We start from the raw sequence: 15,174 nt of genomic DNA, 5'->3' as shown, positions 1-15,174 counted from the left end.
GATTCAAAGGTCAGTGGGGTGTTTCACCAGGGCAATGCTGTCAAGCTCTGCCAAGTAGTGTGGAGTGCAGGGTTTGGGGAATAGGGGAGAGTCTCCATTTGTCAAAGGGTTCCCAAACCAGAAGGAGATCACCCCATCGCAGACCCTGCCCTCAGCCCACAAAAAGTATACCTAGTTTCACTTACCATTAATTTGCTACTCAACTGGCCTAAGGATGGGCAAACTGTCCAATGCCTCCCTGCTTCTGGTAAAATACCACCCATTGAAGATTATCCAAATTTAGAATAATTATGACTGACAATAGAGGAGCCCTGTTTTTGCATCAAACTTTCTCATTCAGTTATGAAGGAGCAAAACTTGCTGCTATGAGGACAGCTAAACCACCTGAAGGTACCTCAGCATATTTCAAATTCAATTTTTTTGGCAAAGGTATTATTAAAATGGCACAGGAAAATTATGAGGACCAAAACATTTCATTTGCTGAATTAGCACAGATTAATACTTTCACTACAATTAATCTGGACACTGACTTCAGCAGTAATTAAACATGGAGGTTTCATTAGACCAGTATATATGTGGGTCTTTTCCAATGATTTTACAAAATCCATACAAAAATGTTAATTTTCCCCTAGAACCTCTAATTACTTTAGAAGTTAGCTGTTCCTTTCTATTTCAGTATTATGCCTTTCAACTGGGAATTCCATTCCTCTTTCAGTTTCCATAGCAGAACAAAACAGCTTACCTGAAAGTAAAAGGCTACTGGTGACCTTGACATCAAATTGTTGAAATGCTCATGAAACTGTAGCGAAAGAATGTCTTGCGCACATACTTCATATGGGTCAAATACTTGTTCCTGTACACAAGAAAATAGTTTAACTTTGTTTCACTTTTACTACATTTTGATTTTGCTTAATTATAAGCATAGTACAATAAATATACAGTTTGTTGCAAATATTTTGCTGTTAAGGTTTGTATTTTAAAAAAATGACAAATTCAATTTCAAAAGTTACAATGGACACATTTACTTTGAAATTCTCATTTCCTCAAATAGCAAATTAGTTGTGCCATGGAGAGGTGTAAAACATGGATTTAGAATTTCCCCAGAGAGGAAGAGAACAAAAAATACAGGACGAAGATTTCCACTTGTCATTTATAGCAAAACTGTAAGTGTTCTTCACATTCATGTTTATGATTTTGCTATTCTACTCCAAGGCAAATAACAGAGATTGCAGTTTTGGGCACCATTTTACTGATGTAAATTTTGATTCAAGCCCTGAGACAGATTTGCCTGCTTACATTCTTCAATGGGCCATGATGTATGTCAGCCTTTAGGTGAGTGAAGGAAAGGACAAAGCAAATAGTAACAGAAATGCACAGGACTGCAGTTCAATGAGCCAATTCCAAGACAGAAAAAAATCAGATAATTTTTCTCAATAAATTTGAAAAATATCATTACCCTCTTGAGCTGGCCAAGATTTTCCAGCTACAGAGTCCTTGGATATTAATTGTTGGTTGTGTTAAGTAGTTAAATTTAAACTGTTTAAATGCCGTCCTCATTCTAAACTTCCCTGTGTACACCTGGTACCAAGGTTTGTAATTATATTATAAATTTTCTCAAAAGTTCTAAATTCTTTAGGATTTTAAACTAACATTTTCCCTAGCTCTTCTAGTCCCAGCTCCTTTACTCTCTTTTCCCAAGCACTAACTAATTTGTCCTCTTCTGTACTATGTTATTGGGCAGAATGTTTGTACTTCAATACAGTGACCAGATAGCATACAGTACTTCAGGTAGAGCTCAGTGCCCCTTCCAGGAAATGCAAAGGATGATTTACAGTTTGCTAGAACAATGCACATTAGGGTGTGACATGATAAAAATGTTTAAAGTTATGAAAGAACAGGACAGGATAGCTAGAAGCAGACCATTTCCAGAACAAGCATCAAGAACAAAGGTACATAAGTACAAGATTTAATGAAAGAGATGTAGAACAAAGGGCAGGAATAACTTCTTCACGCAGAAGGTTATGAAGCTGTGGAGTTTATTTTTAGAATCAGTGGTTGAAATACAAGCTTGTGTCAATATTCAACAGATAATCTGGATAGGTAGATTAAAGGGATCAAAGAGATACAGGAACAGGATAGATAAATAGGGTACTTTTTCTCATAACCTAGACCCCCTCATACTAGTAAATCTGTACTACTTTAGCACCAGAATTATAATGTCCCTAATATAGTGAGGAACCCAGGAGTGCACACAATATTAAGATGCATCATTATTCTAATAGAAATAGCTGCTTTTTAATACCATTGATACGCAAGTTTAACTCCTGTCAGCCATAGGCTATGTAAAAAAAATGATTAAACGGCTTATGTACATTGTGGTCCACAAAAGCATTGATGACGATGTTGTGGTCTGCATAAAGGAAAAGGTTGCAAACCACTGCTCTAGTGAACACAAATTTAACCTGGCCAACTTTTCCTCATAAGGCAACCCAGCCATTCTTGGTATGTTTAGTAAACCTCTGAACTGCTGCAAATACATTTACATGTTTCCTTAAATAAGGAAACTAATACAGTACAAATAACAATTATCATTTCACAGAGAAAGTTATAATAGTGTTTAGTTTGCAGTAATGCTAAGTGAAACCAAAGGCAGAATTTTGGTAATCAAGTTGGAGTCCTGACAATGGGTGGAAATACATTTCGGTAACATGCTGAGCCAACCAGTGGTACTTTTCCCTTGATTTAGCATCAGCAGTTTACAAATAAGCTGCCGCTGGGTAACCCCTTTGAGCCAAGTGTTGGTTGCCTTCTCTGCCCCACAACCCTCTCTTTGAATTAGAGAACACCCCCCGCCCCACCTCCAAGGGCTGCCGCTTGGGAATGCGCATGCGCAATTCATCATAGAATCATGGCCTCCTTCTGCACCGTAGGGATTCTATTCGGCCCATCGAGCCTGCACCGACCACAATCCCACCCAGGTCCTATCTCTGTAACCCTATTTACCCTGCTAGTCCCCCTGACACGAAGGGGCAATTTAGCATGGCCAATCAACCTAACCTGCACATCTTTGGATTGTGGGAGGAAACCGGAGCACACAGAGGAAACCCATGCAGATATGGGGAGAACATACAAACTCCACACAGACACTGACGCTGGCCGGGAATTGAACCCGGGTCCCTGGCACTGTGAGGCAGCAGTGCTAACCACTGTGCCACCATCTTGAGGAACAATGAAGAATGTAATTTTTAATCTTAGTAATATTCCATTCACCCAAAATAAATCAAAACAATAGAATTCCTGTCCATGAAGAAAGTGATATTAAAAATATATTGGATATAGGAAAATAATGAAAAATATCATCCAAAATCCAGAATGAACGACATGTAGTGTAGATACTATTTTGTTTAGGGGCAAATGTACAACAATATCTGAGCGGAGAGATCAAGTGCTGATGTATAAGCTAAATAATTAAAACGTGTTCAAAGTACATCAGAGAAAAAGCTTTATTTTCCTGTTGGATGATAAAAACAAAATAGTCAAACATTACTGTGTGCCAAAACACAAAATCATTATTGTACTGCACCTCTGCCAGATCTTCAAAGCAGCTGCCAACAAATGGATGAGGACTGCTTTCATCTGTCATCTCAACAGTATCCTCCATCAATCCAAGTATCTTCACTGTCAGCTCATGAATATCTAAGATATTACTGAAGATTATTTCAATGTCCTACCAGAAAACAGAGATGCATAGACTTAACATTACTTACAAATTTAGCCTGGAGATGTAATAAACTAAACAAAAATATTTCAAGTCAATTGTGAATAATGAAGAGCAATAAACCACGCAGTTTCCCTTCCCAGATCTCTATCCAGCCATTCTCAAAAAGCAATCACTGGGAAGAATAGTGGGTGAGAAGTAATATCCTTTTGACATTTCTTTCTCCCACTGAAAAGAATATATTGACACACAGCAGCTGCCTCCTATGCACAGGTCATAAATTTCACATGTGGAAAATCAACGGGGGCAATCTCTCAGTGTTCTCAGTGAGAATCCAAAGAGCTTTGACAAATACATAAAGGGCAAAAGAGTAACAAGGGAGAGAGTACGGCCTCTTATGGATCAACAAGGTCATCTATGTGCGGATCCACACGAGATGGTTGAGATCCTAAATGAATATTTCTCATCAGTATTTACTATTGAGAAAAGCATGGATGTTAGGGAACTTGGGGAAATAAATAGTGATGTCTTGAGGAGTGTACATATTACAGAGAAGGAGGTGCTGGAAGTCTTAAAGCGCATCAAGGTAGATAAATCCCCGGAACCTGATGAAGTATATCCTAGGACATTGTGGGAGGCAAAGGAGGAAATTGCAGGTCCCCTAGCCAAGATATTTGAATCATCGATAGTCACAGGTGAGGTGCCTGAAGATTAGAGAGTGGCAAACGTTATGCCTTTGTTTAAAAAGGGCTGCAGGGAAAAGCCTGGGAACTACAGGCCAGTGAGCCTCACATCTGTGGTGGGTAAATTGTTGGAAGGTATTTTGAGAGACAGGATCTACAGGCATTTTGAGATGCAAGTACTGATTAGAGAGAGTCAGCATGGCTTGGTGAGTGGAAAATCATGTCTCACAAATTTGATTGAGTTTTTTGAAGGGGGAACCAAGAAGGTAGATGAGGGCAGTGCAGTTGATGTTGTCTACATGGACTTTAGCAAGGCCTTTGACAAGGTACTGCATGGTAGGTTGTTGCACAAGGTTAAATCTCACAGGATCCCGGGTGAGGTATCTAAATGGATACAAAATTGGCTTCTGAGAGGGTGGTTGTAGAGAGTTGCTTTTCAAACTGGAGGCCTGTGACCAGCGGTGTGCCTCAGGGATCAGTGCTGGTTCCACTGTTATTTGTCATTGATATTAATGATTTGGATGAGAATATAGGAGGCATGGTTAGTGGTTGGTGGCATAGAGGACAGTGAAGAAAGTTATCTCCAATTGCAACGGGATCTTGATCAATTTGGCCAGTGGGCTGACGAATGGTAGATGGAGTTTAATTTAGACAAATGCAAGGTGATGCATTTTGGTAGACTGAACCAGGGCAGGACTTACTCAGTTAATGGTAGGGCGTTGGGGAGAGTTACAGAACAACAAGATCTAGGGGTACATGTTCATAGCTCCTTGAAAGTGGAGTCACAGGTGGACAGAGTGGTGAAGAAGGCATTCGGCATGCTTGGTTTCATCGGTCAGGACATTGAATACAGGAGTTGAAATGTCTTGTTGAAGTTGTACAAGACATTGGTAAGGCCACACTTGAAATACTGTGTGCAATTCTGGTCACCCTATTATAGAAAGGATATTACTAAACTAGAAAGAGTGCAGAAAAGATTTACTAGGATGCTACCAGGACTTGATGGATTGAGTTATAAGGAGAGGCTGGATAGACTGGGACTTTTTTCTCTGGAACGTAGGAGGCTGAGGGATGATCTTATAGAGGTCTATAAAATAATGAGGGGCACAGATCAGCTAGTCAATATCTTTTCCCAAAGGTAGGGGAGTCTAAAACTAGAGGGCACAGGTTTAAGGTGAGAGGGGAGATATACAAAAGGGTCCAGAGGGGCAATTTTTTCACACAGAGGGTGGTGAGTATCTGGAACAAGCTGCCAGAGGTAGTAGTAGAGACGGGTACAATTTTGTCTTTTAAAAAGCATTTAGATAGTTACATGGGTACGATGGGTATAGAGAGATATGGCAATTGGGATTAGCTTAGGGGTTTTTTAAAAAAAAGGACGGCATGGACAAGTTGGGCCGAAGGGCCTGTTTCCATGCTGTAAACCTCTATGACGCTATTCTATATGCACTTGTACACAGAACACCGGGAGATTGGCGCATACGCAATGGCGTCCTTTAGCCGTCAGCAGCCAGCTTCCCAGCAAGAATAGACTCCGTCTACTCCCTCTACTGGCGTGGATCATACTTTGCCTTCTTTATTGCACTAAATGGCATAATATCGTGTCTGAGAGCTCACCAAAAAAATGTGCGCGATTCTCTCCCGTTTTCAATCTCGTTTGGCACTTTGAATTTTTTTTGGTAAGATCACCCCCCAAAGTGTTGATTTTGGCATCCATAAGCAGATGAACTGGGAATGCGTCAGAGGTTAAAATTTCAAAAATCTCAAACTTGCCCCCAACCACTCACTTCCAGATTCAATGGAGGTGGGACAAGATCAGGCAGCAAATCCACTCCCAGAAGTGGTTTAAAATGTCTTTGAATAATATAATGAGACTGGCTTCCTCCAATTTAACCTATTTCCCAAGTTTAACTGTGGCCTGCTGAGTTTCCCTGGCCATGCCTTCCAACTGAGGAATGGCAAGGACAGCATCAGGGAGAAATTGTGCCTTTACAGCACTGTTAAAGGCCTGAAAGGGGTACTTTACCGCGGATTCCCTCACCCCTCAAAGACTCCTGGGATCAAGTCCACCTCCCTCTCCTGCATGGATTATGGATCGGACCTACCTGATCCTGCAACCTGCTGTGGAGTTCTCCCCGCCCAACTGGAAGCTAATCTTGTCAATCAGGCTGACTTTCAACAAGGAACCTTTCAAATACAATATCCACCACACATGCAGGAAAACCCAGGTTTCCTGTTGAAGACAATGGCTTCAATTTTCCCAATAATTAACTGGAGGTAATTTCTGCTCAAAAAGCAGTGCGGGGGCAGCCAGAATTTCCCATCCAAAATTCTCAGCCTTCTTTACAAATCCCTCCATGACTTTTCCCCTTATTTTCTCTGTAAACTCCTCCAGCCCCACAACACTCCAAGATATCTGAATTCCTATAATTCTGGCCTCTTGGATATCCCCTTAACAAGCTCCATTCCCTAGCCACCCACTCCATCCCAGCTCTTGGCAACTGCCCAAGGTTGAGAAAGTCTGTTTCTAACCTTGCCTTCATATTTGAACCCGAGATAAGCTTCTAACCACATATTTATGCCATCACCAAGACCACCTACTTCTATCTCCATCACAGTGTCCAGCCCCATCCCTGCCTCAGTTTATTTGCTGCTGAAATCCTCATCCATGCCTTTTGTTACCTCTAAACTTGACTATTCTAATGTAACTTGCTGGATTCCTGCATTCTACCCTCTCTAAATTTGAGGCCGTTCAAAATTTTGCTGCCTGTACACTTACAACATCCTGTTCACCCATCACCCTGTACTCACTGACCTACATTTTCTCCTAGTTGGGCAATTACTCCATTTTAAAATTCTCAATCTTCTTTTCAAATCTTGGGCTTTCCCCATTTCTGTAATTACCTCCCACAATCCTCAGATATCGGTGATTCTCGAATTCCAGCCTCCTGCACATACCAGATTTCAAACAGTCCACTGGTGGCCACACCTTCAGCTGCCAAGATCCTAATCTCTGAAATTCTCCCCCTCAACCACGCTGCCACTTTATTTATTTCTCTTTCCTCCTTAAAAACCTTACTTGTTTGGCTGTGCCTTAATGTCTCCTTTTATGGCTCAGTATCAAAGTTGGCTTTATACATTCCTGTGAAGCAGCTTGGGACATTTTATCACATTAAAGCACTATGTATATATATTGTCGTTTATATTGTTATCAACCCCTGTTAATATCCAGGCTAAAGACACTGAAGCACATTTTACAATACAGCACCTTGTAGCCATTGTTGATTGTTGTAAAAACCCATCTGGTTCACTACTGCCATTCAGGAAAGGAAGCTCGGCATCCCTACCTGGTCAGGCCTGTGACTCCAGAACTACAGCAATGTGATCAACTCTTAAATGCCCTCGGAAATGGCCCACAAACTCTACAAAGTCAAAAGGAATGAAACCAGACAGCTCACTCAGCATCGACCTAGACATCAGAAACACAGTGGCACACCCAGCCATGTCAACCCTGCAAAGTTCTGCTTACTAACATCTGGAGGCTTGTGCTAAAATTGGCAGAACTGACACACAAATGAGTCAAGCAACAGCCCGATATTGTATCTTCAGTATGATTCTGAGTGTGATTATACTCCCAACATCAACATCATTCTCACTGGCCAACGAGACCCACCAGAGGTGGTGACAGTAGTAGGGAGTTGGGAGGAAGTTGCCTAGGGAGTTCTTAACACTGAGTCTCATGGCATCAGGTTAAAAAATGGGTATGGAAACTTTGCTGATTACCACCAACCGCACACACCCCTCCTCAGCTGATGAATCTGTACTCCTCTATGTTGAACGCTGCTTGGATGAAGTACCGAGTGTGGCAAGGGCACAGAATGTACTCTGGGTGGGGGACTTCAGTGTCCATCACCAAGATTGGCTCAGTAGCATGACTACTGACTGAGCTGGTCAAGTTCTAAAGGACATAGCTGCTAGGCGGTCTGCGGCAGGTGGAGGGGGAAAAACGTGCTTGAACACGTCCTCGCCAATTTACCTGTTACAGATGCATCTGTCCATTAGAGTATTGGTAAGAATGACCACCACGTATTCCAGGAGAAAACAAAGGCCTATCTTGACACTGACTATACCTTCCATCATGTCGTGTAGCACTACTATGGTGCTAAATGAGATAGATTTAGAATAGATCAAGCAACTCAAGACTGTGCATCCATGAGGCGTTGTGGGCCATTAGCAGCAAAATTGTATTCAACTACAATTTCCCTACTCTACCATTGCCACCAAACCGGGACATCAACCCTGGTTCAAAGAAGAGTACAGGAGAGCAAACCAAGAGCAGCACCAGGCATACCTAAAACTGAGGTGTCAACCTGGTGAAGCTACAACACAGGACTACTTGCATGCCGAACAGTGGAAGTAGCATGCAATAGACAGAGCAAAGCAATCCCACAACAAACAGATCAGAGCTAAGCTCTGCAATCCTGCCATATTGAGTCATGAATGGTGGTGGACAATTAAACAAAGAACTACTGGAGCAGGAGACTCCATAAATAGTCACATCCTCAGTGATGGGGAGCCCAGCACATCAGCACAAAAGAAAAGGCTGAGACACTTGCAACCATCAACCAGAAATGCCGAGTGGATGATCCATCTCAGCCTTCTGCTGAGGTCCCCAGCATCACAGATCCCAGTCTTCAGCCAATTCTATTCACTCCATGTGATATCAAGAAACAGCCGAAGGCTGTAGGTTATGGAGGAATCTGATGGATGTGCTCAAAATTGAGAGGTTTTGATCATATAAAATCAAGAAAAGCAATTTCCGGTATCAGTGAGTTAGTGACCAGAGGATAAAATAAAAAAATGAGGTTAGAACATTTTTTTAAAAAACTGCAGTGGGTTGTTAGCATATGATAACAATTTGTAAAAGTGGTCCAGACAGAATCCTTGATAGATTTTAGGAAGGAAATGAACAAATACATTTGCAGGCTGGGATTCACCCATCTCGTTCACCCCATCATTGCTGCCAGCGAGAATGGAGAATTTGGCATTCAGCCAAAACTCCATTCACTGCAATGGGACCGGAGAATCCCAGCCGTGGGCAAGGTCTGAGAATTCCAGCGGTTAAGTATTTTTCCATTAAGGGTATGAGACTATGTGGATATCACTTTCAGTGAGCTGGTGTTGGCATAATCAGTTGAATGGCTTCCTTCTGCCTTTCCTAAAATTCCATGTTTCCACATCAATCTAAAACAGTGGTCTCCAAATAGTCGATCACGATTGACAGGTCGATTCTGGAGTCTCAAAATCAACTGCCGTACCACTACTGAAAATCTGCAGGACTCAGACTTCTCGTGATGATGAGTGAATCAACTCAATATCTGCCGAACTATGTCAAAAATGCATGGAACTCAGGCATCTCATGATAACAAACAAATCAGCTCATTGCCAAAACACATGCACCAAAACGTGGACAAAGCTGGGTGAAGGCAAAATGATGAGTGAGGAGCTAGGGACCTCCAAGAGGGCAAAAACCTACCATTTCCACCAGGTATGGGAAAGTCAATTTCTTTTTATGAATGTCAAAGGCAAAATCGTTTGTAACAGAGTGTAACCTTCAGTAAAAGATGTAATTTGGAGCAGCATCACAAGGCAAAGTGTGCAAAATTTCAAGAAAATTTCCCTTTAAACAACGCCATTCAGACAAAAAGGTTGGAGAGTTAAAGGGAATGTTGCAAGCTCAAAAGTCACTCTTTTCAAAACCTGTGGCTAAAGGCAAGGCTAGCAAAAAGGTGTCTTTTTGCATTAACCATCTTCTGGCAAAACTGTTCACCGATGGCGAAGTTATCATGGAGGCTATGATGGTTGCTGCCGACACCTTCTTCAAAGACTTTAAAAATAAAGATGAAATTATGACAGCCATCAAGAGCATGCCACTTGGTGCTTTAATAGTAGCCATAAGGGTGGAATCATTGTCCGAGGATGTCTCAGCAAATACACCAAGACCGATCAGGCTGTGAATGTTGCTCACTGCAGTTTGATGAGGCAGTAAACATGACGGATGCGGCCCAGCTGATTGCATCCTTGAACGCCTGCGAATGAAAACAACAACAAAGAGGACTTCCTCACTCTTCTGCCACTCAAAGAAAGGACAAGGGGCGAGGATGTCTACTACAAATTTAAAAAGTTATGCGACTGGGAAAAACATTCCAATCAAGAAACTGGTTTCAATCACATCTGATGGTGCTCCGTCAAAGCTGGGTGTCAGTGCAGGCTTTGTTGCACTTTGCAGAAATGATCCTGAACTCCCCTCCTTTGTAAATTACCACTGTGTTATCCACCAACAAACGCTAGCGAGCAAGGTTATTAACTTTTCTCATGACATTTCTCAACTCAATTCATGTTATGTTCGAATTGTTCAAATCGCTTGTTCAAATCGTCACTTGATGAGCTTGATGCTACCTATGGTGACCTAATCCTTCATGCAGATGTGAGGTGGTTAAGTCGACAAGAAGTGCTCCAGGCATCTTTAGACCTGCTCCCTGAAATTATTACCTTTCTCAAAATCAAGAAATGAGGTGTACAGCGAGCTGTCAGATAATGCATGGTTGCTCGACTTGCCATTTCTTAGACATAATAAGTGCAAAATTGAATGAGCTGAACCGTGAACTGCAGAGGAAGGACATAGACTTGCCACACGGTCAGGACAATGAACGTGTTCAAACTGAAACTGGGCCTGTGGTCCTCCCAGTTAAAGAACAATATTACCGAACATTTCCCAAATCTGGAGAAAATCAAACAACAGGTCAAACAGAAAGGGTTTCATCCAAATAAATCCTGTAACCACCTGAACAAATTGGAAAAGGAATTCATCAGACAATTTCAGGAGCTGATTTCAATATTGAAATCGGCATTTACATCTGATTAGCGGGCCTGGGGCTGAAGTCTCCGGGCTCACTAGCATCTCCCCTCTGCCCCCGCCTGGAGTGGTTCACTCCAGCAGGATTTACTCCTGTTCCCCACTACTGGGGAACTGGGGAACAGGCGGCCCAACCCTGCTGGAGGGAAGAAAGGCCATTGAGGCCCTCCCTGGAGGTTGGTGGTAAGGAGGGTGGGGGTTGCCCTTGGGCAGTGCCAGTCTGGCCTAAAAGGCAAACTGGCACTGCCTTAGATCTGACAGATCGACACATGTGCGGTGGCCCACTCAGTGCTATGCTGTTGGCCTCTCGGGTGGGAATAGACTCTGACCCCTTGATTTTCAAAGTGAATCCCACTCGGGGCACTGTGTAATGCACAGGTGTTGGAGATTCATTCTGGAAATCACACCAAGAAAACTAGCAGGATTTACTCCCATTTTCCCCCCACGTCTCAAAGAACAAAGAACAGTACAGCACAGGAAACAGGCCCTTCGGCCCTCCAAGCCTGTGCCGCTCCTTGGTCCAACTAGACCAATCGTTTGTATCCCTCCATTCCCAGGCTGCTCATGTGACTATCCAGGTAAGTCTTAAACGATGTCAGCGTGCCTGCCTCCACCACCTTACTTGGCAGCGCATTCCAGGCCCCCACCACCCTCTGTGTAAAAAACATCCCTCTAATATCTGAGTTATACTTCGCCCCTCTCACCTTGAGCCCGTGACCCCTCGTGATCGTCACTTCTGATCTGGGAAAAAGCTTCCCACCGTTAACCCTATCTATTCCCTTCATAATCTTGTACACCTCTATTAGATCTCCCCTCATTCTCCATCTTTCCAGGGAGAACAACCCCAGTTTACCCAATCTCTCCTCATAGCTAAGACCCTCCATACCAGGCAACATCCTGGTAAACCTTCTCTGCACTCTCTCTAACGCCTCCACGTCCTTCTGGTAGTGCGGCGACCAGAACTGGACGCAGTACTCCAAATGTGGCCTAACCAGCGTTCTATACAGCTGCATCATCAGACTCCAGCTTTTATACTCTATACCCCGTCCTATAAAGGCAAGCATACCATATGCCTTCTTCACCACCTTCTCCACCTGTGTTGCCTCCTTCAAGGATTTGTGGACTTGCACACCTAGGTCCCTCTGTGTTTCTATACTCCTGATGACTCTGCCATTTATTGTATAACTCCTCCCTACATTATTTCTTCCAAAATGCATCACTTCGCATTTATCCGGATTAAACTCCATCTGCCACCTCTCCGCCCAATTTTCCAGCCTATCTATATCCTGCTGTATTGCCCGACAATGCTCTTCGCTATCCGCAAGTCCAGCCATCTTCGTGTCATCCGCAAACTTGCTGATTACACCAGTTACACCTTCTTCCAAATCATTTATATATATCACAAATAGCAGAGGTCCCAGTACAGAGCCCTGCGGAACACCACTGGTCACAGGCCTCCAGCCGGAAAAAGACCCTTCGACCACTACCCTCTGTCTCCTATGGCCAAGCCAGTTCTCCACCCATCTAGCCACTTCTCCTTGTATCCCATGAGCCTTAATCTTCTTAACCAACCTGCCATGTGGGACTTTGTCAAATGCCTTACTGAAATTCAAATGCCACGTCTCAAATCCTTTCCTTCAAGTAGTCATTGGAAAACAGACACCAAACTTTCAAACAGGTGTTTCAACAAAGCAATGGACTTGACATGGAAATAATCACCATACAAAATGACAGAGCTGAAAGCTAGGTCAAGGGAAAAGACTTTTGGGGATCTTGTCCTTAAAAAGGTTGGAGACCATTGATCTAAAATAATGCAGAAAATTTCCTTATGGACAACTGTGAAATATTTGACTATGTCATATGGTGCTGCATGTGCTAAATCACAGCAATAACATAACATACAATTTATATCTGTAGCACATCAAATAGAAATAATGCACTACAGTAACAATAGTAAATTTATTCATCATTCTGTGAATTACAAAACAACATGAGCAAAACAATGTCAGAATATAAACATTCAAATAAGACAGTTCTATATTCTTATTTCATACAGAAATGTTTAAAAATATTTCCAGTATCTTTGAAATGAACCTAAAGTGGTCTAATATTTCAATGCAAATTAATTTTGACAAGGTATCAACACATTAAAACTTACGCGAGCGGTAAACAACTTGTTGTTGGATGTAAATGGCTCTCTAAAGACTTTTAAAATCAGGTTCAGTTCCCGTAGATATTGCCTTTCCTCTGCAATTTCAGCTTTCACCAGGTCATAGTAATGCTGTTCACCTGTGGCATTTGGTCCATCATCTCCCAGTGAAGACAGACCAATATCATCCTGATCAAACATGTCCATAAGAACCTGAAAATAAAATCGAGACCAACATTTGAGTTATATATTTTCTGTAAGAAAAAAAAATTAACTGTCTTATCTACAAATTTTCAAAAATACATGCAAAGAATTAAGCTCAAGTATATCTGGACCAGAAGAATGTCATGTGGGCAGAGAAAGAACGGCTACAATGATTTAACAACAATAATGGCAATATTGGCTTTAAAATGGCTTTTCTGGCTGAGAGTTAAGCATGCTGGGATTTTTGGTCAATTTATAATTAAAACCAGATGCAGAGCGTAAAGTTGCTCTGGTCTGGGAGCTGTGCTCTGAAGCTTCCTGTGTTGGTCAAATAAGGGAAGCTGTTTACATTTGACTTAGAGATTGTGGCTTTGATTTATTACTGTTATATCTGTGGAACATGCCAAATGAACTAAGCATAATGGTGTTGTTCACAAGCAATTTCATTGGATGTAATTTCATTGGCTGGATGACAGAGAATCTTCTGGAGGCAAGTGGAAGATTTGTAGATAAATGGCATTGCAGCCTTTTGTTTGACAGCGATAACTCGATTGAGAATAACTATTGCATGACATGTATCCTGAAGAAATTTCCCTCAGAGAAGAAAATGGATTCTACATTGAGGACATTTCTTGGCCAAGGCTTTTCCCCCCATTTATTTTCAGTTAAACAATTAAAGTTGATGGTCAGTTAAAGTTAATGTGCAGTTAAGAGTTAAAGTTCAGTTGAGAATTGATGTTCAGTTAGAGTTAAAGTTCAGTAAAGAGTTAATGAGTTGCAACTGTTTATGTTTGAGCTGGTACCAGAAGTATTAAATAAAGAAATAGGTGAATTACTGTCTTTGTTTGTCTCATTAAACTGGAATGCTTGCAGGGTGTTTTAATTAAAAGCTGTATAACAGTCACCAGAATGCTTAAGTAACCAGGAGACTTGGATTAATATGTTCAGGAATTATATAAACACATCCACTCTCTAAAAAGACTGAAAAATAGCAAACATAAAGCTGATATTCAAAACTATAAATCCAGAAACTGTAGCTAAGAAAGCTTAACATTAGCTGTGGTGAATTGTGGTGAAAATGTTGTCAATGTTCATCTACAGTGCAGAGGTTATACAGATTCAGGTTGGATTTAGAACTCATCTGCCCAGCCTGTTAACTTAATTTTCTGAGAAACTTAGCACTGAAAATTAACCAACATATATAATACACTCAGCTATTCGGAAAACATCGGATAGAACCATAGAATCCCAACACTTGCAGGAGGCCTTTTTCCCATCGAGGCTGCACCGATTCTCGAAAGAGCATCTTACCCAGGCCTGGTCTGGTCTGCCCGATCCCAGTAATCCCACACATTTCGCATGGCTAATCCACCTAACCGGCACATCTTTGGACTGTGGAAGAAAACCGGAGGAAACCCTAGCAGACACAGGGAGAATGTGCAAACTCCACACACATACCCAAGACTGGGATCAAACCCCTGTCCCTGCCACTATATTGGAACAC

General features: G+C 41.9%; 1 protein-coding gene across 3 annotated transcripts in view; it reads right to left on the bottom strand.

The window, feature by feature from the left end:
• sos2 (son of sevenless homolog 2 (Drosophila)) overlaps positions 1 to 15,174 on the bottom strand; it is a 100,024-nt gene that overhangs the window by 41,262 nt on the left and 43,588 nt on the right. For all 3 annotated transcript variants that reach the window (XM_078233964.1, XM_078233965.1, XM_078233966.1), the window contains 3 exons: positions 13,476 to 13,679; positions 3,584 to 3,727; positions 743 to 853 (listed from right to left, as the gene is read on the bottom strand). In XM_078233964.1, the coding sequence (XP_078090090.1) occupies positions 743 to 853; positions 3,584 to 3,727; positions 13,476 to 13,679 (459 nt within the window). The remainder of the gene's footprint in view (positions 1 to 742; positions 854 to 3,583; positions 3,728 to 13,475; positions 13,680 to 15,174) is intronic.

Source organism: Mustelus asterias, chromosome 18 (assembly GCF_964213995.1).
Source record: "Mustelus asterias chromosome 18, sMusAst1.hap1.1, whole genome shotgun sequence".
Lineage (NCBI taxonomy): Eukaryota > Metazoa > Chordata > Chondrichthyes > Carcharhiniformes > Triakidae > Mustelus > Mustelus asterias.
Note: the sequence above shows the minus strand (reverse complement) of the source record. Positions and strands in the feature narration are given on the sequence as shown.